Source organism: Aethina tumida, chromosome 2, assembly GCF_024364675.1.
Source record: "Aethina tumida isolate Nest 87 chromosome 2, icAetTumi1.1, whole genome shotgun sequence".
NCBI lineage: Eukaryota > Metazoa > Arthropoda > Insecta > Coleoptera > Nitidulidae > Aethina > Aethina tumida.
In genome coordinates this window covers 37230938-37257302 of record NC_065436.1, presented here as the reverse complement: position 1 = coordinate 37257302, position 26365 = coordinate 37230938, and the positions used below count along the sequence as shown (strand labels likewise).

Genomic DNA, 26365 nt, shown 5'->3' with positions numbered 1-26365 from the left:
TTATACAAAATTTAAACATATATTTATTAAACGATGTTACAATAAAATTTAAATAAAACTTGTACTATAAAAATATAATAATGATAAAATCTGCACCGAAAAATTGCACCTAAGGTTAATTTTAAAAAATGGCACTCAACCAAACTTACAAACTAGGTAACATGATAAACACACACCTTTGTCACACTTCACAATCACATTAGTTACAATGACTTTTAATAAAATCAAAGTCAAAACACCGCCTCTTCCTGACCGTTCCGGTTACGCATTTGAAGTACCTGGATCAAACTGGCCTTTTCGCGTTCCAACGCCGAGATCCTTTCGCTTTTTTTGCTCACCTCCTGAAAAAATTATTACTTATATGCTTATATTTCCACCGTAACATTAAATAGTTATTACCTCTGTGAGCAGTCGGTTTTGTTGTTTAAGTCTGTCGGCAAGATCTGTGGGGGGATGGTGTTGTTGTGGATAATGATGGACAGCGAGGTTCATATGCAGGGGCAAACCACCACGTTCCCAACTTTCGGTCAAAGCCGCCAAGTGTCTGTTCACTTCCAACACTCTTGCTCTTTGCAATTCCAGTTTTTCTTGTTGCGCCTCCGACCACGGTTCCTAAAATATTCACAGATGTAACGGATGAATATTTCTTAGAATTGTGATGAAATTGATACGTTCTATTGTCTGGAATCGACGACAATGAACTCGACATATGTTAACTAAGCGGGAATTAAATAAATGTTTAAGCAATAAAAATGTTTTCAACAATGGTTCTTGAAGTAAATCTTGATTATAAGATGCTGCTTGTTTTGTGCTTGTAATTGACATTTAAAGTTACATCAACGCAGATCTAACAACATGGAATACTGAACAACAATTTAAAGAGAAAGTGCATGATCCTAAATTTTGTTAACAATTAATTAAGAATAAAGCAAAGTATTTAAGTTTCACTTTTGCACAAAATCGAATTAACTGTAAAACATGACCTCTGTGCAACTGTAACAATTGTTATTCAGCGGAATAAAATAGAAAATGACGATAAATTTAGTAGGCCATTGAATAAAACCATAATAAAAGCATAAAGCCGGTTAGGTATTTATTCGCAATGGGTTTATACGCGTTAACTGCTTTAGACAATGGTTGTGGGACTGTTTTCTTGAGAACCATCGAAAAAGTGGGTTAGTAGTATAAATGGTGACTTGACTGCCGCAACATTCAGATTTGAATAATTAAATGAATGTTCACAAGCCACGCTGAACCTTCCCACTTGGTATGTTTTGGAATGTGAGAGTATTTTTATATCTGTCATGTTTTACAGCTATGTACAGGATAAACATTTGGCTTTGGAAAATATCATTTTGTCTTATAGGATTTGTGTAAGCGATGTTACAGATAACAACACAAATATACTTACAACATGACCCATTCTGCCAAGGTACTTCATCTTTTCCTGTACAATAGACACCTGTTTCAAGTACCAATCTCTGGCTTTTTCAACCGCACCTAATCCTTGCATCAACACATCTTTTTCTTGTTCGATCTGCTTCATCCTCTTTAACATGTTGTAATCGATTCCATTTTGCAATGTATGACGACGCGGCTCTCTTCTTCTCACGTTCGTTTTTTTCTGATACATTCCCACCTATTTTACAACACCTTTCAATTTATAATATGTTAATAAATAAGAATGAACATTGGTACCTGCATGTCTGTTTGGGCGGCTTTCCCGTCCCCCATACTTCTGCCCCCAGTCCTCAACAAGCCAGGATATTGTTGCTGTTGTTGTTGTTGTCTTTTGTCCCCCTTGTTCTCCTGGTCGTTCATCAGCAGCCCCATTTGCCAGTTCTGCAAAGCCGTGCGGATCTCCGCCCTGTCGATGTTGCCCGCAGAAACGCCGATCGCCGTGCGAGGGGGCTTCGGGGGTCCGTAAAGCGTGGGTTTGTTTATATTCGGAACTGGTTTTTCGAACGCATGAACATCAACGGTCTCCGGCTGCGTGTTTTCCTTCGGCAGAAGCTGGGGCATACTTATGGTCCTCTGTTGGGACATGACGTTGTTGGGGCGGATCGCCGCCGTGTTGGTCCAGCTCGGTTTCGGGGGCACGTCGATGTCGAGCAGGGGAGCTGACGGAGGCCGATTCGGTTTGATGTTGTCCTGCGGTTTCAGATTGTCACGTCTGTCTACTTGATTTCTTAGCAGACATATTTTCAAACCGGCACAAAAGCGCTCGAAACTGAGCATACCGTTCGGAGGTGTGACCTTTCTTAGGCTCTCTATCACACCCTTGGGCAAACCTTTCGACCCATCGTCTTGCCATCTGTTCTCGATGTCGATCAGGTTGACGAAGCCGGTTTTTTTATCGTCCATGATGTCGAAGAGGGTTCGCATCGCGGTCACGAACTGTTTAGGTAGTCCGTCCAGGGTGGACGCGGGTGATGTCATACCACCGATGCTCGACTGTTTCTGGTACGCACCTTCACCGACCGCGAACTCACTCGTACTGGTCGATGGTACGTAGATCGTGGTAGGAGACGTGGCCAGGTAGAGAGAGAACCAGGTACCACTCTTCCAATGGACCAACGACCACACGAAACATAGATCAACCTTTAAGCTAAACAACAACTTGTTTCACTAATTTTACTCTGTTAATTACAGTTAACCTTTTAAATTAGACAAGATATTTAATCATCTTTAATAACATCAATTGTTTATATCCAACAATAGAAAGCTACAGATGCTATTGTTTAAATGCGAGAATTACATTTATTCGTGACATTTTTAATCAAAAATATTGAATAAAAAAAATATGTAGGCGAAAAATGCATGATTGACATCCGATTTTCTTAAGATCAGTGGTCATCAATACCTCAGGTAACTGTACCAATAAACCTCCTGGTCTACGACCTTGCGGACTCTAATGTATTTTCCCCTCTGCATTACAATATTACCTATTAGTTTATTACTCATTTCTCCTTTAATAAATTTGTGTCATTGATCTGTCTCACCGCAATGCTATTTTTCGCTTGGACAAAGCGTGTTAAAACTGATTAGATGTGGCGAAATTGGTGTTGTTGGGTGCACGTTAAAATTGATTATTACTTAACTGGATTGTTACCATTTGGTTAGAGAAAGGTTACCAATTATCAATTATCTGTGTAATTCAATCGCTTTTTTCAAGTGAAATAATGTTACTGATACAGTACTACTAGTTCACTGAAACTGTTATTATAAGTTGATTAATTACAAAGAAACCTAAAATGCGAAATATAACGGAGATGAAAAACGTAGGATATGTAAATAATAATTAAAGGTATGTGGAACAGAACTGAACTTTTTATAATTTTAATTAAGTGCAAAACAGGAAATTCGAATTAAATTAGGGCATAATAATTGTAAGATATAAATATAAGGTTAAATTAAAATTGTTCTAGTTGTAAGTAATTTATTTATAGAGCGCGAATAATTAGTAAATATACAAAGTATCTTTTAATAAATTAAGATATTTAAAATTAATTTTATTAATTTATAACAAATTTATTAATCTTTTCTTCTTTTTAAATGGTATATGTTAAACTTAATTATAATTTGAAAATTTCGATATTCAATGTTCAATATATTTGATGTTCGATATTCGATATAAGACGTTCGATATTCTACAATATGTTCAAAATTCGATGATCGATATTTGATGTTCGATACTCGATATTCGATGTTCGATATTCGATATTCGATATTCGCTATTCTATATTCAATATTCGACGTTTTATATACGATGTTCGATATTTGATGTTCGATGTTCGAAATTCGATATTCGACATTCGATATTCTATATTCGATATTCGATGTTCAATGTTCGACGTTTTATGTACGATGTTCAATATTCGATGTTAGATGTTCGATATTCGATGTACTATATTCAATGTTCGATATTTGATGTTCGAAATTCGATGTTCGAATCTCGAAATTCGATGTTTAATATTCGATGTTCCATATTCGATATTAGATATTCGATATTTGATGTTCGATATTCGATGTTCGATGTTCGACATTCGATGTTCTCTATTCATTATTCGATATTTGATATTCGATGTTCCATATTCGATGTTAGATATTCGATATTTGATGTTCGATGTTCGATATTCAATATTTAATGTTCGATGTTCGATATTTAATGTTCGATGTTCGATATTTGATGTTTGAATCTCGAAATTCGATGTTTAATATTTGATATTCGATATTCGAAATTCGATTAATATTCTACTAATCTAGTCCTTACTGTTTTTTAGATTTCTCAAAATGAGCAATTGTATGAACGAATATTCAAATATAAGCAGAGATTAGTTATTTATTTAAATAATTTAAGTAATTAAATATTGCAACATCATATTAAAAGTTGAATATTTAATATAAAAGTTTTTACAGTAATAAACATGTGTATGTATAAAATTTAAAAATAATAGAATTTCTTTCTATCTAATTAACATACTTCGGTATTAATAGTAAATAAATTTTAATTACTATATATAACTTATAAATTTATATAAAATGTTTATTGAAGTACAACAGTAATAAAAGGACGCTGTCTCTATAGAAATCATATTTTTTAAATAATATTTATTTTAATTAATACGTTTACTTAAATAGTAATAAAAAATTAATTACACAATAATAATAATGATTAAATAAAAAACTAAATTGGTCATGGAATGTTTATTTATAAAAGAATGTAGAATTTGAATATATACAATAGAATTATATTATAAACTATATAACTATAATAACAGTATGTATTTACATAATAGAATTATACAAATTGTTCGAAAAAATATATAAATTACCAAATTTAGATAAAGTGAATTGAAAATGGACGAGCTGGCCCAGCAGCTAAACATCGAGGGATTTCGGAATATTGGAATTGGTTTCTTTTTTTTTTTTTTCTCTAATAACTAACAATTAGATTCAGTCCTTGGCACGCCCAGTTGTTGGATCACTCTTTCCTCTATTTCCTAAAAATAATCAAAATGGTAATTATATAATAATTACAACAAAAATAATTAAAAGACTAATTGCTAAAATAGTACGCTTTTATACCATAGATTCCCATAAATACTGATTTTTATAAACCCAAAATGCATGCAAATAACCTTAGATCCAACCAATTTTAAGAGAGAATGTTTAAAATGTGATGACTATCCAATTGAATGTATTTATAATCACAGGTAGCTAAAAATACTCTAGTGGTAATTCTAAAATACCCTCACCATTTAAAAGGTTACAACAAGGTAAAAGACGGTGAAAAATGATGGAAAGTGGGAGAAGAAAAGAGAAGAAATGGGAAAGAAGGCGTAGTGTGTTAGTAGTGTGCACCAAATGGCAATATTCGTCCCAGCACCAGCTTGTAATCTTACCCTTTGGATTTCTTTGTTCCGCTGGTGTCTGGCAAGCAACTCATGCTCGGACAAGTACGCTAAGCTTTCCGATTTAATGATAGCGCCCTCTAATTCCGGACATAGTTTCGGTACAGCTTTTTTCTTCCTCAACAGCGATTTCACGTTCCAGACCGTCTGGGCGGGCAGAGTGCGGATGGGACTGATCGGTCGGTCGCTGAATCGCGACTCTATGGATTCGTGATTAGTAACGGGATCCGGATCGGGAGATTTGGAGATGAGTGTGGAGCTGAGGAGCTGTTGGGTTTTGGGCAGGTTATCGCCGCTGATGGTGACTAGGGTGACTGATTTACCTTTGGACTGTTCGTGGGGTTGTGTGTACAACGAAATGACTGTGGTCGATTTGGCGTTATGAATCGAGTATGAGATGGGTTTGACGATGTCGTTATTGCTACCGGTCATTGAGGAGGTGGTTGACCAGTTCGGTGTGGGGTTGTTGCTTTGGTGGGTCGGCGAACTGTATCCCGACGTGCTTTGGGAATCGGGGTAGTGGACTACAACACTGGCGCCCTTACCGTTCGACGACGGCTTGAACGTGTACAGTTCGGGTTGGCACTCGGTTATCGGAGACGTGATCTCCGCCAGGGATCCGACTGCACTCAGCGTCTTTTCACTTTCACTAGCGTCACTGTTCCTCCAAACCGCCAACGGTCTGCCCTCCTTCTGCTCCGAGGGCGTCTCTATCGTGTTCGGACTTTCCAGATCCTGGATGAGCTGTAGGGCAGCCTCCAGCTCCTTGGAGAATTCCGCGTCGCTGTTCTTGCCGCCGCCGCCGTCCGACCTAGACGAATCCTGACGCGAACTGTTCGAATTCGGCTGGGTCGTGCTGTCCGATGTCGATTGCGGCGATGTCACGCTCGTCGGGTCCTTCTTGTTCACGATGGCCCGTTGTAGTTCTTTCATCAACGACGCGTACTGCACTTTCTCGCCGTGCGGGCTGATGGATTCCATGCGGCGCATCATCACGGCCTGCGGCGAGTGATAATGAGGTTCGTCGTCGCTCTTGCTGCTTACGGCGGTGTTCAACCTAAATTCACAAACAATTATTCTCCTTTGCTATCTGCATATTACCTACATATCTTTAGTTTCACACCGTCACATTCACAATTAAACAGACTTATTGATAAATGTTTTTACAATTTATGTAACTGTGGAATGACCGACCAAAATTACATAATTGTTTAACCTGTATTATGGGATTATATAAAAACGTGTACGAAACTATTCTATAACAATTTCAAATTGATTTCAAAACACACTTGTGATACTTCACAGTCTTTTACATAGACGTGTCTCCCATATAATTATTGTCTGGAATATTTGATTAATGGTGATGTGAATGCAACGTTTCATCACTATTCATAAAACAGGTTTACGTTATGAAGTGTGACAAGCCGAAAATTAGTTTTTCTACCTAGATCTATAAATGGTCGGCTCCGTAAGCTTCTCCAGGCATTCGTAGATCTGGGGATGATTCGCCGGCGCAAGATTCAAACTGATCTGACTGGAACTGGCAGAGAGCACGACCGGCGACGCGGATCTCGAAAAGCTCTTCATGTGGCACAGCTTCCGGTCGCTGTTGCTGGTGCTGTCGTCGGACGCTTCCTCAATGTGAACGACGGGGTTGTCGATTAAATGGGTGGTGTCTTTCACGACGCCGTTCTGTATCCCATTGGATTTCGGCGTCGGATCTCTCGGGGTACCGTTCTGGGTGATTTTCGTGTAGGGTGAGGAAGCCGGGTTGGTGGAACAGCCCGCGTTTTCGGCGTCGAAGACCCAACTTTGCGCATACGCGTCGTAAACCGTATGCGGTTTGGAAGACTTCGGCTACAACACAACAAAATTTTATTATTGTAGTACTTTCAAGTACTTCGATTAATTAGGTTTGTAAAGAGGAAAAGTTTAGTGTTGAAATTGATTGATTAACATTTTAACTCTACTTATTAATTGACATGATTAAATAGAAAATCTCGTTAACCAAAATTAGCATTAATTACAATATTAATCATTAACCACAATTATTTAACTTTTAACTTTGTAATGGGAATTTTGCTTGCTAACAGAAAAATACGAATTATCATTATTAATATAAACAAAAAGAAAGAAATTAGTTTTAAAATTATTCCATACCTGGAAGTAAACAAACAATTTTTCATTGTGTTCTTTTAAGTTAATTTGATATGTTTACATAAACAAGTGTTGTTTTCTCAAGGGTAAAATGTTAACGTTAAAATAAACAAACATGTTTTAGTCATGCAAACTGAGATGTACGAAAATATTTGCTTTACATAAAATATTTACACTGAAAATGAAATAATTTCCATTTATAAAAACAAACAAATTACCCTCAAAATGATTTTTAAAATGTAAAATAAAAATCTCAGATATTCTAATTTAATTAAAATAATGGCTACTCACCCTAGGGATGATGTACTCAATATCGGAAACTTGTTCGTGGGAGCCACGCAACTTGACATCTCTTGGCGGCGACACGTGCATCGAACAGAACGATAACTGACTGTCGAGAAGAGAGACAAGCAGCGCTGACGCTTCGGCGATTCGTATTGCAAAACACGCTGAAAACGAAACGACCATACGCTAAATATTTCTTTCTGTGGGTTTGTTTTAATTTGTGCTAATTGAAAACTACGAAATATCCACTCTGTTCTCTCTCCCTCTCGTCCCTCCGTTTATTGTTCTTTATTAAATCCAAAAGAATGTGGGAATGTTCGATAAATGAATGTTTTGTAAAAGAGAACTCACCTATCGAACCGATAGAACACGTGTGTGATTAAAAAGGAATTGTGAGAGACAATTTTAAAATACCATATAACAACAAAACAAATATGTTTCAAGGCTGTTGATATTTTTGAAATGTTAAATAAAATTACAACGTATTTGTCAATGACTAAACTCGACTAAGCGTTCATTTTTCTCTCGTTTCAAGTATACGGAGTAACACATGTGAATTTATTAACTATCTGATATGAATTAATAAGTGGAACATGGAATCGTGACTGAAATACATGGAAAAAAGTTTAAGATGGAACGATGGTGGCAATGGATAGAGTTATCAGGATGTGAGATCAAAAGCAAATTTGTCGTCCTGACATCTTGAGAAATATTACATGTTATGCGTGTGTTTTTCATTTAAATTATTACAATTTTAACTATAATAATCTTTCAAATCTTTCAAATTTATTATTTACTACTAGCACAACATTTTAGTTTTCAAGACTTTTTTTCGATGCAACACGTAAATTCTTTAAAACTGACTCACCCTTTTGTTGTTGACTTATAAATTTTCTCAAATTCTTCAAAACTCACTCACTCACCCTTTTATTGATTTATAAATTTTCCCAAATTCTTCAAAACTGACTCAACCTTTTATTGGTGAAAAATGGAACGATGGTGGCAATGTATAAAGTTAACAAGATGTGAGATCAAAAGCAAATTTGTCGTCCTGACCTTTTGAGAAATATTACATGTTGTGCGTGTGTTTCTCATTTAAATTATTACAATTTTATCTATAATAATTAATCTTTCAAATTTATTATTTACTAGCACATTTTAGTTTTCAAGACTTTTTTTCGATGCAACATGCAAATTCTTCAAAACTGACTCACCCTTTTATTGGTAATTTATAAATGTTCTCAAATTCTTCAAAATTAACTTACCCCTTTGTTGGTGACTTATAAATTTTCTAAAATTCTTCAAAACTGACTCACCCTTATATTAGTGATTTATAAATTTTCTCACGATTTCTGTCTTTACAGTGTGTGGTAATTAAAAGTCGTTAACACGTTTACAAAACAAGTCATTGTACTTTTAAACAGTTTAACACTTTTGATTGTGGATGTGAACCGAGTTTATTTGAGACCAACAAACAATAAGGGCGTTTATTGGCCAACATGCAAATTTCGAAACAGGCACAAACAAAAACAATGTTCAGGAATATGTTCCTTACCATAATCGATGAGCATGTGATTGGAGTGATTCTGATGAAGTTTGGCCTTGTCCAAAAAGTAGAGTTCCCATTCTGACAAGATAACGTTAACAAAGTTAACCGTTAGAATTGATATCGCCAGATAAATGAAAATCTCCTGTCTTCTGGGCGACATCGGGTTGATGCAGGCGATCATTCCCCCAACTATTCCCAATATTATGTTCTGAAAAGTAAAAATATTCATTACACCAGGTACAAATCAAATCCGGACATCGGTTTTGCACATGTGCACATCAATTTTTACCACACGAATATCATTCCTCAGATGTTACATGATATACGGTGCGTGTTCTCGAAAAGCTACACATGTTTCCTCAACGCAAAATAAAAAGACGTCGTCGCGGAATATTAATCTGCATTAACGGCATTAAATTAAACTTAATTATCCTAAGGAATTTAATAAATGTAACACACATAGTTGTCGTTTCATTCCCACATGTTAATTTAGTTTTATTGTCGTTCGTTCGGTTTTTCTGCGAGCCGGCTAGGAATTTTCACCGTCAATTACACCTTATCAAACAATGTCTTCGTACATTCTTCTCGTCGAGTTCGCGAGAGAAATCACTGTTACGTCATTTACGTAATGTGACCCCGGGCTATAGGAAATCGTTTTCATTGTCCTCCTTTTTACCTACCCCGATTCCCGCATAAATTTACTCGCAACTATTTTCATTTTTCAAAGGCTAACTATGAAATTGCTGCGGTGACCATAAACAAAACACCTGTTCCACTTCCTGCGTCCAGTTATGAATTGTTATCAAGGATTACAACATTCCACGTAACATATTTGCCAAAGACAAACGAGAGAAAATCGATTAAGGAGAATAAACGGGTCAATGTTAATGGTTTTTTCTTCGTAGCCGTGGCACGTAGACTGCGGTTCATTATTCAGGCTAACGGTTATGTTTCTTGGACTCGCACTTTTTTCATCCAATTTAATTGCTCTCGTTAATTCGATCGGGTCCACTTTTACTGATTGCCTTTCTGTTGTGTGTTGTGTGTGCAATTTTTCTTGAAAGGTGTTCCTCTACGTCACCAATATTCGGGCTAAATATTCGTATGAACAACGTTTTTATGGTTGTATTTTTGCTCCCTCAGAGAAGAAAAAACAAGCGGTCTATTATAATAAAACTGTACTTGCTTAAATAATTTTAATCCATGTCTGTTATTAATACTTTTGGATGAAACGTGATATAACGTAGGCCATAAATTTTAAATGTGTAGTAAATTATGCCCATATAACACGGGATATTTAATTTATGGTTATTCCAAAATTGAATTATGTAAACTATTATCTAAAACACAATCTTAAACATCAAAAGGTTAAATCCCCACAACTGAACTAATTCCACTCTATTTAAATGTCAAAAACACCACAAAACTGTTTCTAACATAGTCAAATCGTTTTCTTTCCCTCCTGGAATGCTGAAAAAAATATTCTACATTTTGTTTTCTGTATTATGAATATAATAATTTTCTCACAATTTAAATGATTAATGAGTAATAAAAGCATTAAGACGTTTACAAATCAAGCCATTGTTATTTAATTTAAATATAAAAGTTGAATAGATTAGAAAACGTTTTAGAAAAACTGTTAATAGCCCGTAGTTTCCTTCCTGTTCACCTCTGCAAAGAGAATTTATTTAATCCAAACAAATTCAATGATTATAAAATCCTTTTGTGTCGGATGAAAATGAATTGCATGAGAGTGCATCATCATTATTTAAAAGAGACATATGGCGAATGCGCCTATAGCACTAATTGCGCAAGCAACTAATTAACCGCCATTGAAAAATCCTAATCCATTATAATTTATTCTGGATGATACCGAACATTATTTCTGCTTGTTAATTAACGTTTTTACTATCTCGTATCATGTTTTATATTGAAACAATGATTTTAAATATTGTTTTGCAATTTTTAATTTGTCAGACAAAAGACAAAATAGGTTTTTTACTTTCCGTTAAAACCACAATAAAGAAACTTAATTTTCTTTCATTAACAACTCGCTCTTTATGAATAGATCAAAGCTATCAGAATGGGGCGTAAAATAATAGGTTTTAAGTAAATTATGCTTTTAGTGAACGTTAATTATTAATTCAATTTCATCATTTTACTTCGGGCTTTATTATGATAATTTCAATATTAAATTAAAAAATAAATATATAAAAATTATAAATTTATTTCATTACTAAAATGTATAAAAAATTTTAAAATACAGTCGACTCTTGTTAATTCAAACCTTCGATAATTCGAAGTTATCACGAGTTCCTAGAAAATCTCTTTATATCTTGAAGTAAATCAATACATCATCGTGCACGAGACTTTGTTTTTGTAATGATTAGTTTGACACACACTTCTTCACGAATTGGTTTGTTTAGTTAAGTTTCAATTACTGTTACTCTTCCGTTGGTTGTATACAGATTAAATAAAAGTTTGTGTTAATCATGAGTCCTAAAAAGTATAAATACCTGACGATTCCTGAAAAGAAGAAGTTTAGCGAAAAAGTAGGGGGAGGTTAGAAGAAAAGTGATGTTGCAAAAAAAATTTAAGATTCCACAACCATAATAAAGCACATGGAGAAAATTTAAGCTGCACAAACTTCTGGAGTACGGAAAAAAACTACTAAAGGTGAATTTCCTCGTCTGGAAGAAAGTCTGGTCATTTGGCTAGGACAGTGTAGAGAACAAAAAATGTCTATTAGCGGACAATTGTTAAAGGAAAAAGCAAAAGAATTCGCGTCTACTCTAAGCATCAAAAACTTTGCGGCAAGTGAAGGGTGGCTTACAAATTTCAAACAGAGAAATGGAGTTGTGTTTAAAAAAGTTTGTGGGAAAAGTGGAAGTGTTAATGATGCAGTTTGCTTAGATTGATACGGTAAATTGAAGACTTTAATTGAAAACTATGATCCCCGAGACATTTTTAATATTGATGAAATTGCCCTATTTTTCATTTCATGTTTACTGGACAAGACACTTACTTTTAAAGATAAAAAATGTCATGGGAGAAAAAATAGTAAATCGAGGTTGACAGTAACCGGTGACGAAATATCTGCGACAGATACAAATTAAAAAAACAACGATGAAGATGAGAACGATACTTCAGAACCTTTGGCAGAGGTGTTAGATAAGGAAGCAAGAGCCTCATTCGACACCTTACAAAGTTTCTGTCTACAAAATGAAAGTGAGCTTCTGCCTACAAAAAATAGTTATTGAGCAATCTGAGGAGCATCAATGTGCTTGGAAACAAACCAACATAACAGAGTTCTTTCGAAAGATTAATTAATTCACATTATGAACTTTTTAACTTTCGTCATTTTTAAAGGATAGCAGTTAATAAATAATAATTGATTATCATCACTCAACAATTCGATATAATCATTTGATATTTCAAACACTCAATAATTCGTAATATTTTAAGAGTCACTCGAGTTTCGAATTAAGGAGTGTCGACTGCAATCCAAATATATTACTGTTAGAGTTTTGGTGGATGCGCCGGTATAGCTGGGAATAAACAGAAATTAATCAAAGTAATACATAAACACTAACATAATTGTGGTTAAATGGGACGAAACGAAAATAACTAAAAATCGATGTGTTCGGCACGAAAACCCAGTTTTCCTATCAAACATGGCGAAAGAAACACAATCGAATTCCGGAACAATAGTTTTGCAACGCAAACATAATTCATGAAAACGTGCTCAACTGGATACAAAATCAATATGAGTTTATCTTCTATTTTTATACTTTTTACCGTTTATTATACGTTTATCGAATAAATGGGACGGCGACAGTTGAGTGATTGTAATTGAATTAGTTTTTAAGGAAATACGTGCAATTTAACTGTCCAATTAGCATTTGAGTTTTAAATAAAAGTCAATTAGAACAAATGACTTTTAGAAGTAACGCAATAACAAATTACGTGATATTTAGCACGTTCTTTCAAAATACTAATAATTACGACTAATTATTTATATTTTTCCTTCAGTTGATTATTGTGTAAGTTATTAATTTGATTGAAGAGACCCATTTAGAGAAACAAACGACAGTAATCGTATAGTGTTAAAATGTTTAAGGATTTAAATAGTCGTTGGCATAAGATAATTGAATCCAGAATTGCACAGACACATCAACAGAATGCAAGTGGTTCAGTTGAGCAGATGTGCAAACTGCAGAGATAACCAGCAGCTAATTATAACTTTGACCCAGTTGGAAAACGTCCCATTTGATACGCCGGACCATTTCGCAACCCATTCACTGTGTTCACCGCAAACGTTTGTTTTACTAAATAAACCTGGACCTGCTTGACCATAGGCTGAGGCAAATGAAAGTATTTAATATTGGTGGTTTTATTGACGGACGAATAAAAAAGACGGAAGACTTACAATTTCTCCGGGTCGGTTATCTCGATCTCGCGAAGACGAAAACCCACGACATTCCGCAGCGCCGCATCGGGAATCAGGAATCCGATATTCGCAAACCACCGCAGATCAGAAAATGAGAATCGCGTTGAAAAATCTCTTTTTACACGCGAAAAAAAAAATAATATATATTACGCAGTGATCCGAGATTGTTGCGCGCATTCTTCGTACGTTAAGAAGCATTCGCAGCATGCGAATCTATCGGTCAAAGATGCCGCGACCGATTGCTATATTTTATATGATAATCATAACGTTTGATTTACGGTTTCGATATTTTTTCGCCAAACTAATTTACGTTTGTTTGATTGTGTGGCGTGGAAGAAGTTTCGCGAATAAAAGTGTCGCGTCCATAAATCGGGTAGGAAGCAGTGTGTGAAGGTAAATCGTCCGTAAAATGCGAAACAGGTGGTCGATTAATTTATTAAAAAGTTGTTGCAGTCGAAACTTCCATCCGTAAACAATCACGCACACTGTTCCTAATGAATAATTCGCTTACAAACGGAATTAACAAATTATTACAAGTGGTCCAGTCATTATAGGGAGTTCTTTTCGGAAATCGAAATACCCAGCTATGAACTCGTATATTTATATTTTAACATCCCAAAACTTGTCTCAAAATTCACACATAACAGGATGGCCGCAACTTAAAAAGTCAGAGGTCAAAAGTCACATTTATTGTAAATATATCGTTTCCTATGGGTTTTATCTACGCTACATGTATTAGAGAATTAAATTCTCTACAACTTTTGTTTTAAACATTTTTTCATACGTCGAACCGTTGTCAAGAGTATTATTTGAGGTCAGGTAGTCCCGATCAAAAATACTTAGTATGTATAAAGTTTATAAATTATTGATAAATATATAATTATCATTTTTTATTACTATCACCAGTGTCTAGTGCACTTGTGGAATATGTTGAAGACAATGCCGATGTAAATGTTCACACTCTTGATGATAACAATACTCTTCATGTTATGGGGATGATTAAGATAGTAACTCCAAAAAAATATTTTTCACTACGAAGCACAGGTACAAAAATCAAACCAAGTGAGAAAGAGTTGACAGTTTATCACATGTATCTCTTCAAGTTTATGAAAAGCCAGTCGTACCTGGATACAGTAAAGTTCAAGTCAAAAATTTACATGATGGTGAAGCAAAAAACATTAACAGAGTTGATTTTTTGTGGCTGTATGGAAAGTGGAGAGATACTGTATCGTCAGAGTGGAATGGTTATCTTAAACAGTTCACTAAAAACAACAAGAACTTTTCAACATCTCAAGTTATGTTTCTTCCTTTTACTGATAATCCTGCCAGTCACTATTTACACAACTTTACATTGCGCTCTCGATATTGCTAAGTCACATGGACAAAAAAACGTGTGTGATTACTTTTGATCAACTCCTCTACTGTAAAGCCCGTGAAATGGTAGCTGCATCACATGCCAACTCACCATTATGTATAATAGTTGTAAAATTAGGAGGATTTCATATGCTGATGTCTTTTCTTGGAAGCATAGGGTACATAATGGACGGAAGTGAACTCAAGGAAGCTCTTGGTGAAATATATGCAAAGAATTCTGTTGACAAATTACTGTGGTCAGGTTTACTCGAGAAGCATCAGAGGCCATACATTATTAGGATTATCATCAATTATCAATGATAATTTTTGATAATGAAAAGATATGAAGATTGAAGATGGTACTTTGAATCAATTAATACAATAACTAACTCGGGATGTTTCCTACAAACATAGAAGGGTGTATAGGTAGCTCAACACTTTTATTAACTATTACATTATATTCATTTTTTTGTTTGCTTATCTATTTTTAATTAAGTGACCATTTATTTAATAACACTAGCCCTAGCCAAGTTTAAACTTGGTAATAAACACGATTAAAATGTTGGTGAGCTGATCCACTTGTTGGTGGAATATTTGATAACTGCATAGGTTTATTCAGTTTTGTTCCATAATGAAGATGATCGATACTGTTCACAGACTTTGGAGCATTATAAACTGCTAAAATGGTGTGTATTATACTCTCAAATGATCTTTGAACCGGACAGTTTTCTTCTTCAAATGCTGCAGCAAGTTCATCCAAATTAGGCAGTTTCTCAAATATTCTTGAAAATGTTTTCTTCTCTTTTTTAAAGAGCGCAGAAGTGGTGTCGCAGCCATTTAATGCGTACGACAACAAAATATGTTCTTTAAAACGAGGATATTTATCGAAACATCTAAAGAAGTATATATATTTTTACGTTTCTTCTTTTGTAGACAATTTAATTCTCTACAATATTGATAAGAAATACATGTCGCGTAAAACCCATATGAAACGAGATGTTAACAAAAAATGTGCAAAATATCGTTTTTTGACTTTTGACCTCTGACTTTTTAAGTTGCGGCCATCCTTTCATGTGTGAATTTTGAAACAAGTTTTCGGATGTCAAAATATCCAACATATTCACCTAATTTTGACTAAGATCACTGGACTTTAGTAACACATGAACTGAAAAGTCCTGAGCCTAACAAAAAAGACACGTTTGTTTGTTCAAAATTAGCTTTATTCATCAACATAATCTCCATCAAGAGCAACGGAATCATTCCAGCGCCGCTCTAACATTTTAATACCACTTAACGATTTCTTCTGTCTCAAAATAGGCCTCAGTTTCAGCGATAACCTCTTCATTCGTCCGAAAATTCTTACCGACGAGCATTTTTTTGAGGTCTGCGAACAGCTAGTAGTCGCTGGGAACCAAACCTGACGAATACGGTGGATGTGGAAGCAATTCGATATTTAATTCATGTAGTTTTGCCACTGTTTTGATTAGCTTGTGACACGGTGTCTTGATGAAACAATTTTTTTTGCCATGTGCGGTCGTTTCTTTGCAATTTCAACCTTCAAATATTCCAATAACGCTCTATAATATTCACTGTTGATGGTATTTCCATTCTCAAGATAGTCGATGAATATTACACCACGCACATCCCAAAATACCGAGGCCATAATCTTTCCAGTCAATTGTTGTGCTTTCGGGTGCTTTGGATGAGATTCACCAGTTGCTGTCCACCTAGGTGACGATCGTTTTGACTCGGGAATGAAGTGGTGGATCCATGTTTCATCCATTATCACATATCGACGCAAAACTTCCGGTTTGTTACATTGAAACATGGCCAAACACTGTTCAGAATCATCAACACGTTCTTGTTTTTGTTCAACAGTGACCAACAAAGCAGCCACTTTGAACAGAGTTATCTGATTCAAATGCTCATGCAATATAAAGCTAACACGTCCTTTTGACGTCATACGGATGTCAGCTAACTCACACAACTTCACTTTTCGATCATCCAAAACGATTTTGTGGACTTTTTTATGTTTTCTGGTGTTACCGCCTCATTTGGACGTCGACTGCGTTCTGCACCACCGGTGTCTCAACGACCAGGTTCAGCAAACGAACGTTTTATTGTTGTTTCTGATGGAGCGGAGTCCCCATAACATTTTTCAAGCCATTGCGTCGCTTGAACGGTAATTTATCCCATCAAGAAACAGTATAAAATTAAAATACGAAATTATTTTTGATTCATTGTTTTGAAAAGCACAATAACTCACAAACTAATTATTAGAATATCATAAAATTTTAACAGCTGTCTTTTGAAGGTTAGTACCAACAGAGAAAGAGGTGAATGCTATAAAACTAGCGCAATCTATGACTTTTCAGCCCATGTGTTAAGTTACTGTTACCTTTAAATTCTTGGAAAACTCCGTTAATATAATCAGAAAAGAAAAAATAAAATAAAATATTAGTTACCCATGTTCCGGTGAAGAGTGTCGAGTAGGGCTGCAACTCACGCACGGATATGAGGAAAAAGATGCCGGCGACCAATTGGAAACCGCCGCAAATAATATACAGGGTACTCCATATTATCTGCACCGTCGTCCAAAAACGTCCACAGCCGTTCAAGCACATTACGTCTGAAAAGAGACAGAGAGGAAAATTACATTTCGCATTTGGTGTTAGGAGCACTGAACTTAACCTTCGGACCATCAAAGCACAATTTTCGTTTGTTTGTTTACGAAACGGGGTCACTGCATCGCAAATATGACGGGAATATTTATATATTTATAATATTCAGGTTGTTTATTCTAATTGAGGTTGTTGATTGAATAATAATTTTGTTTTCGTGTTCGATGCAGAGTCAAGGTAAGATTCACTTATGAGGAATTAAATTTGAAGACGATCACCAAAATTAAGGATAAAGAGATTTAAAAACTTCCATTTGTTACTAAATATTAAGTTACACATTTTGACCTGTCCATTATTTGAAAGGATGAGTAATTGCAATGAGTAACCACCTGTTTTATGGGCTGTGAAATTTATGGCTTTCACAGTCAAAACATGACAAAAAAGTGTGCGAAGCGATTTTGGAATTTCCAACTATATTGTAGTTTTTAGAGATAAAATGTTTGTGGAAATTTTATGTTTTTATTATTTGTATTATCTAAAAAGGTTAGAAACATGTTTTTCATCGTTAACATTTAATTATCGTGTTCGTATTAAACCATCATTACGTTTAAAAACACCAAAGTTGTTAATTATCAGAAAAACAAGAAAGACACACATTTACTTATCAGTTCAAATTATTTCAAAACAAATTAGTTTAATTCCACTTACCTGCAATTAAGGCAAAATAAACGCAACCATAAATATGGCCATTATTTCTATTTTGATGATAATTGCGTTGAATGTAATGTTTATAAAAATATAAGTGTATAATATTAAATGTTTGATTTAAGTTGAAGGTCTTTAGATAAGCACCATCGGAAAAAAGCAATTGATAAGAGTAATTTCATAAGAAAACGTAATGAAGTCACCAAATGAATCACTCCCAATCCGACTAACTAAATTCACAACTGCAAAACATTTCCCATTTAGAAAAATAGAAAAGTAATAGTGTCGTATCGTGATTTTTTCATGATAAGCGCAGCTCTTCATCACAGTCAAGTGAAATGTGCGTTCGAAATGGTTTATTGGCCAATTTCGTCGATGGACATTGACTGATCAAGACTACATCTCAACAACTCATTGTTAATTGGTAATAAATCATTGATCAGTTACATATACTCGTACTTGCGACAGTCAACCGTTCCATCAATTCATATTCGCGCATTTTTCATTACCTACTTGTACGCGTATCTCCTCTTCCTTTCTTTCCATTTACTTCTTTTTCAACTCGACAACAATTAACGAAAGTTTCAATTGAGCGCTCGAAATCGAACGCAGATGATAAAACTACGTGAGATATCTGCATGTGAAAGTCAATTCGTATCAAAAAAAAAAAAAACGAAACCACAAATATAATTGGTTCAGACCGCAAAATTGCGTTTCGCACGTTAACGATTTTCATTACATTGTTGCATATCGATCTTCGGAGTATTCGATTTCAGTGTATCGATTTTAATCTCGTCCATATGCATATTTATGCTTTTTTCCCTCCGTCGAAACAAATGGGAAATACAATCTTAATTGCGATCGGTTTTTTCATTAGCGATTACTCGTGTCAGTTGTGAATTATAGGAATTAAGTAGCGACTTGTTTTCCTTCGAATTAATCTAAAATGACAATGGTAAAATTAAAAATGTTGTTTTAAATACCTCGATTTAAATCCCATTAAATGCACATCACTTCTAACACTCGAAAACATGGAAAATATGATTTTGTCATCACCGGACACCTGAATGGACTGAGATGAAATCTGTGTTCGGAAACACTTGCAAAAGTTACCTAACGAAATTGGGGGTACAAGGGACCGACCCTTTCCTACCTAAACAAAAAGCCGGTTTGTGAGTGGATGATCCTTAAACGGTTGGAATTCCGATTTACAACACAACTATATCATTATTATATTAACTGCGTTCTCGGTCAATTAATTGACTTTGCTAATGTGTTATCAATTAGTGTGATTTGCGATGGTATTAATGTCAGGGTTTGTTATTGAATGTTGAAAGTCGTTTGACTGATGAACATAAAATACAGGTTGAGGTTAATTTTATGAAAATTATTTCTTCTAACGGTCATATTTTTCTAAAAACCATAATTCTATTAATTACAAGAATCAGACTTTTTAGAAATGCGTTATTAATGCAAGAATGTATTGGGCAGGTGCGTGATCGAAAAATGGGACTAGCTCAATAAAACACACATTGTTCCGAGATCCGGCGAGTAGAGGTCAAGGTCAACTAGTTAATCTGGTCCATCCGTTATGATCAGGTCTTAAATAAAACTTATTAGCCGACGGCCAATTAGTTAATTATCGTTACAGGAATAATTCCCGTCGACGACCGAAACTTGTAAACAATTAGCAAGAGATGTAAAGATTGAGGCTTTTGTGATCATTGTTTCCATCCATCTATGGTTGTTTCGGGTTTATTGGTGGATGTTTGTTGAAATTATTTCCTAACGTTTCGCTAGTACGAGTGGCTAGCATCTTCAGAGGTCTGATTTGGTTCGTGTCAAAGTGACACGATCTGACTGACAACTAAATGACAACTTAGACAATTGATGTTCTAGAAATTTCGTTCTTCGTTGATCGTTCTTATCTGTTTAGCGATTTTGGTGTTTCTGGGCACTGATGTTCATATTTCATCCAGCTTCAATGCTTCTTCTTTTCTCTTGAAATTGTTTTCGTGTTTATGGATTTTAATTGCTTCCTTTATCATTCTCTTGTGATATCCAGTTGCCGAGGCAAGCAAGTTTGTATCTTGGAATTTTATCTTATGATTTCCACCGCAGTTTCGTTTGTGTTCCTTAATCCTAGTCCCTATTGAACATTTTGTGGTAACGATGTATACTTTTCCACAAGAGCATATTATGTGGCACATCCCAGAAGCTGTTTGATGGTCTCTCCTATCATTGGCAGATCTGAGTCTGTGTTGAATCTTCCTTCTTTGTATAAAAACTGTATAGATATTATGTTTTAATAAGATTTTTCCAATTCTATCGTTACATATACATAGGAGAAAAGCTCTCACTAGGAGGATCTTTATTATTAGTATGAGGTCTGACTGAACGTCTCATTTCTGAGCATTTGTATCCATTGGCCTGTAGTATTTTTTCCAAATGTTCCTGTTCTTCAGCAAGGTGGTGTGTGGCACTTATCCTTTTGGCTCGTTCAGTTAGTGTTTTGATGACCTCTTGTTTATGACTACGATCGGAGTCTGTAGGTTTTCCCCCTTCCATTTGGTTCTCCTTTTCCAATTCCATTGTGAATTTAATATTGTTATGTTGACAGTTTAGGTGTTTTAGAAACTGATCTAGTTTTTCTTGTCCATGTTTCCATACCACGAAAATATCATTCCCATAACGACACCAAACAGAAGGTTTGTGTTTAGATGTCTCAATCGCTTTTTGTTTAAACTTTTCCATAAAGAAATTGGCGATCACTGGACTAAGAGGACTGTCCATTGCTAATCCTTCAGTCTTTTCGTAGAATTTGCTATTCCAAACGAAATATCTTTCAGTAAGGCACGTACAGAATATTTCTAATATCATGTTTAAGGAATCATGGATATCAACTTTAGTGAAAAATGACACTACGTCGAAATTGATCAGTCTATCTTCTACATTAAAATGTAATTCTTTCAATATCTCAACAAAATGAGTATAATCTTTGAAAAAGGTTGGGGTATTTCCAACATGAAGTTGTAGCAATTTGGTAACATACTTCTTAGCTACATTATATGTTGGTACTTCTAAATACTAGAGTACTAGGTACTAGCAGTACTAACGATTGTTGGAGTGGTACATTATCCTTATGTATATTGGACTGGCCATATAAACGAGGTGGAAGCGCTTCTGATTTGACTAATTGTTTTTGGATATCCACTGGTGTGGATGATTTCTTCATTAGTAGATTGGTGTTTCTTAGCTTTCCCTGTGTTGGATCTTTAGCCAGTTCTCGATAGCTTGTCGGGTCCAGCAGTACTTCCATCTTGTTTTAGAAATCCTCGAATTTCATTATAAATGTTGCACATCCTTTATCTGCTCGAAGAACTATCTATGTTCAGAGTTCTGATCGCTCAGCACTCCATACTTGTAAGATTGCTTGTCAGTGACTTGGCTTTCATTAGAATGTTATAAGTTTCCATGGTAAAGTTCTAATCCTCAGTGTTAGTAATAATATCCGGTATATCACGAGGTGTAATGGCACCTTTTGCAAGTACAGACGTTTCTTCAGATGTCAAAGTACGATCTGTCATGTTTATGACTGTGCGGGATGTATCTATTGTTGGTGAAGATTTGTAGTTGTCTCATTGTGATTTTTTGAATTTACTTTTTTTGTTGTTCGGGTCTTCGTTGAAGCTCATTTTCCATACCATTTCTATATATTATAGAGTTTACTTTATCCCAGACCGTAGGTTGTAAACTGCTTCAACTATACATATGGAATTAGCAAGAGAACAGGAAGAGTTTTTGTTTGCTTTTACCAGTGAAGTGATTGGATTGGAATAATTGAACGTCTTTAGTTATAATCTTGACAATGAAGTGATTGTTTTAAAGTTTCCAATACAGGTGAACAAACCCAATAAACTTTCACTGTTCAGGTGTAATCAATTAATTCCCTTTGTCTGCGTCACATTCCCTCGTTTGTTTTGTTAAGACATCGAACATAGGATTAATTAATAAATTTTTCACGGCGATAACAAACAAAAAGTTAGAAAGTTGAACTTGTAAAATTTAAGTTCAAGGTTAACGCATTGCATCACATGTGATGAAACTGTTGACTTATTGACCTGGATTCTTGCGGGATTCTTTCTTGTTTCGTTGTGGCTGGACGACAGAACGGTCGAATGTCCGAGACGTAGAAATAAAATGGCGATTTGTAATTTAGAAGCGCGCTTGTTTCTAAATAACCAATTTATATTCTTGGACATCGCGTGTGGTCAGGTTAATTCGTTAACATTTCCCTCCATGATTACCAGTATTACGTAGTTCTCTTTCACAATTGCACTTGCACTTTTCTACGGTCCCATTTTTAATTCGCCAATTCCAGATAGGATATGAGGAATTTTAAGTAAATCAAGATGAAATTGTTGCGCGAAAATGGCTCGCTTTTTGTTATTTATCGTCGTCGTATGGTTTTCATTAAGGCGGCATTTCGAAATCGCAATTAAATTTAAATTGCTCGGGATGCTGCCTTTATTATCATACCTGCAATTGCTATTACGACTGATAGTTCATTTGAAAATATTTATGTCGGCCGCCGTTTTATTTTTGTTTATATAGTTATCATGTTGGATACATTTCAAATTCCATGGAAATAAAAGGCGATCAAGATTATCTTACTTTAATACATACCCTTAAACGTTTATGTATGCTTTTATTAAATCATTCTGTGAGATTGTGCGTTTGTGTTTCTGAGCAAGATGCGATAGAAGTATCCTCTATTTACAAAATTACTTTACTTCTTCATCTGGTGACGTATGTTCATTTTTTGTAAAATAATTTAAAACAGACAATTTTTTAAAAAAAGATACGAAAATAATACATACCAGATTTATTGAAGGTTATCATTCAATTGACAATTAACTTACAGCTAACTTCAGCCCATGAGTAATATGATTTATAATACAACTTCAGCTCATGACTAGAATGAATTTTTTGCAGTCATGCCATTAGATAGAAAATTCAAGTTTAATATGAATTTGTAATATTTTTATACATTTGCATGGTTTTCTATCAAAAATCATATATGGAATTGTTATTAAATTTAGAACTGTACAATAATTATTTACAAATTAGATTGTATTGCGATTATAAATTAAAATTTGTGCCTCTTTAGAATTTGATCATTATTTTTTCCATAATCATTTGTTAAGAAAATAATAATATTTTTAATTTAATGTATTAAAATCTTATGTAAATTACTTGTATAATGAGTTATAATATTTTAATTGTTTTTCTTACAAAATTACGTAAATCGTATAAACAGAGATTCATTTAACTTATTATAACAATTTTAACTTTGAACAACTTTTTTAATTTATTTTGAAAAAAATTTCGTTTCCGATTTCGTCGGAAGTGACATTAACTTTGTTCCTTTCAAAGAAAATTGCTGTATATTAATATTTAAATCCAATAAAATTAATTATTGAAAACAAACCAACCAAATTGACAACTAACAACTTACAGCTAACTTCAGCCCATGAGTAAAATGATGGGTTAGATTTATAATACAACTTCAGCTCAAGACTAGAATGAATTTTTTACTGCAGTCATGCCATTAGATAGAAAATTCAAGTTTAGATGAATTTATAATATTTTTATACATTTGAATCGATTTCTAACAAAAATCGTATAAGGAATTGTTTATTACACTCAGAACAGCATAAGAATTATTTACAAATTAGATTATATTGCGATTATAAATTAAAATTTGCGCCGGTTTAGAGTTTGGTCATTATTTTTTCCATAATCATTTGTTAAGAAAATAATTATTTTTAATTTAATATATTAAAATTTTATGTAAATTAGTTGTATAAAGAGTTATAATATTTTAATTGTTTTTCCTATAAAATTATGTAAATTGTATGAACAGAAATTTACTTAACTTATTAGAAATTTATAAATAATAAAGGAAAGTATTTATTTTATCTTTTTATAACAATTGGCTTGAACAACTTTTCTAATTTATTTTGAATAATATTTCGTTTCCGGTTTCGTCAGAAGTGACAACAACTTTGTTATTTTTAATGAAAATCACTGTATATTTATATTTAAAATCAATAAAAGTCATTATTTACGTAACCTTCCGATTTACAAATTTAAACAAATACCATCCATAGCATAAACTATTAAAACACATAAAAAATTGTTTTTACATTTTTGATAAAATCTATGTTGAAAATAAAAAAGTTATTGATGTTTTAAAATGCATAAAACTAAACGTAAATAACGAACACCTTATATAATATTTTTTGAAATACTTATACTTTCTAGCATAAAAATTGGTGGTTTCACAAATATTGTATTTGAACCATCAATCACTCATCAATCACTTCCGACGAAATCAGAAACGAAATTTTTTTCAAAATAAATAACAGAAGTAGTTCAAGTCAAGGCCCTTTTTTATTCGAATATATGTTCCATTGTACCAACTGTAAGATAGAAATCTTCATTTGGTTAGTATTTAATGATCAACATAGATGACTGTCATGTATTCTACAATTCCCCCCATTAACTCATTCGACACAGTGCATAGTGTGTTTAGGTGCAAAACAGAGCAGAGTTACGCATTATAAAACAATAATTTAGGTAGTAGTTTACAAATATGTGTCTATTTTCAATAGTCATAACGTATAGTAAGGTAAGTTTCCTTTATAGTAATAAGATATATCATTTTTTTTATATTTTTTGTCAAAAGAATAGTGCAACCTCACTCAGGAAATATTTGATCACGTAACAAGTTGGGACTATCCATCGAGGTAAAACCGCACTATAGTATGAATTTAATATTTAATAATGTTACATTTTAGTTCTTACTTACTTAACTATTTTATTAAATTCCCTTCTTGGTAGGCATTAAATTTTAAACTCCGCGATGGTCCGAAACTGTTTATAGAACTAGTAAACATCATAACACCCCAAAATACAGTTAGTGACCGAATCCGAGGAAAAAGTAGACAAAAAAATGAATCCCGAAGAAGAAACACCAGACTTTCACGTGAAAATGAAACACGTCTTTCCGGTGGATTGTTAACTTTGGAGAAATATGGATTTAGGTTGTCAAGAAAAGAAATGTTGTTTCTTGTTGGACAGTTTGTCAATCAAATGTTAAAGTGACACGAATGAAATCAGACCTCTGAAGATGCTAGCCACTCGTGCTAGAGAAACGTCAGGAAATAATTCCAATAAACGTCGACCAATAAACCCGAATAACTATAGATATGGAAATAATGGTCACAAAAGTCTCAACCTTTACATTACTGTTTGAACATTTATAAAAATATAAAATGTTTGAAAATACACTAACTTTGATGCTGAAATGAAATAAGCTTTCCAGGATCAAAATTGGTGATTTTATTGATAGTACAGAAAAAAAAAAGAAAAAAAAAAACTATTGGATTTGGGTAACCATATCTTGTTGTCCATTATATTTGCAATTACAAGTAAAATTGAAAAATCCAACGATATACGGAAAATAACAAAGTCACTTTCGGAGAGATCAATATCTTTCCTTCCATTTCCATTCCATTTTCCTTGAATCGCCTTGTATATAATAATAAATAAAATAATATAATCTTTAACATGATTGTTCGAGAAAGTAACATCTTTGCAGGATACGAGCACCATTACACGAAATTTTAATTTACTTAAATTACAAGTTTAATCGAAAATGTATGTTTATGTGTCACAGTACAATTCTCGTTGCGAGACATAATTACCTGATAATTATTATTATGCAAAATTACACATAATTGCTTCTATATAGGAAATAAATTTC

The 26365-nt window shown here is 34.0% G+C and overlaps 2 protein-coding genes across 4 annotated transcripts in view; both read right to left on the bottom strand.

Annotated features, from left to right (window-relative positions):
* On the bottom strand, positions 1-2529 carry LOC109599026 (suppressor APC domain-containing protein 2). Its single transcript, XM_020014961.2, has 4 exons — positions 1699-2529; positions 1412-1639; positions 400-612; positions 1-341 (listed from the first exon to the last, which is right to left on the bottom strand). Exons 1-4 carry the CDS (start codon positions 2437-2439, stop codon positions 231-233), a joined length of 1293 nt encoding a protein of 430 aa, XP_019870520.1. The 5' UTR covers positions 2440-2529; the 3' UTR covers positions 1-230.
* A 2163-nt stretch (positions 2530-4692) lies between these two features.
* The window catches only part of LOC109599018 (dual specificity protein kinase splA), a 43223-nt gene continuing 21550 nt past the window's right edge, over positions 4693-26365 (bottom strand). For 2 of the 3 annotated variants that reach the window (XM_049962604.1, XM_049962605.1), the window contains 6 exons: positions 17674-17837; positions 9412-9613; positions 7863-8020; positions 6859-7271; positions 5406-6471; positions 4693-5003 (listed from right to left, as the gene is read on the bottom strand). In XM_049962604.1, coding sequence (XP_049818561.1) covers positions 4944-5003; positions 5406-6471; positions 6859-7271; positions 7863-8020; positions 9412-9613; positions 17674-17832 — 2058 coding nt within the window. In that variant the 5' untranslated portion in view covers positions 17833-17837 and the 3' untranslated portion in view covers positions 4693-4943. The remainder of the gene's footprint in view (positions 5004-5405; positions 6472-6858; positions 7272-7862; positions 8021-9411; positions 9614-17673; positions 17838-26365) is intronic. The other variant, XM_049962606.1, reaches the window with a different exon arrangement.

Coding starts and splice junctions, on each gene's coding strand:
- LOC109599026 (XM_020014961.2), bottom strand. CDS start 2,439: ATGACATCACCCGCGTCCACCCTGGACGGACTACCTAAACAGTTCGTG. Junction 1,640..1,698: donor CCGCCCAAACAGACATGCAG/GTACCAATGTTC, acceptor GTTGTAAAATAG/GTGGGAATGTATCAGAAAAA. Junction 342..399: donor AAAACCGACTGCTCACAGAG/GTAATAACTATT, acceptor TAATTTTTTCAG/GAGGTGAGCAAAAAAAGCGA.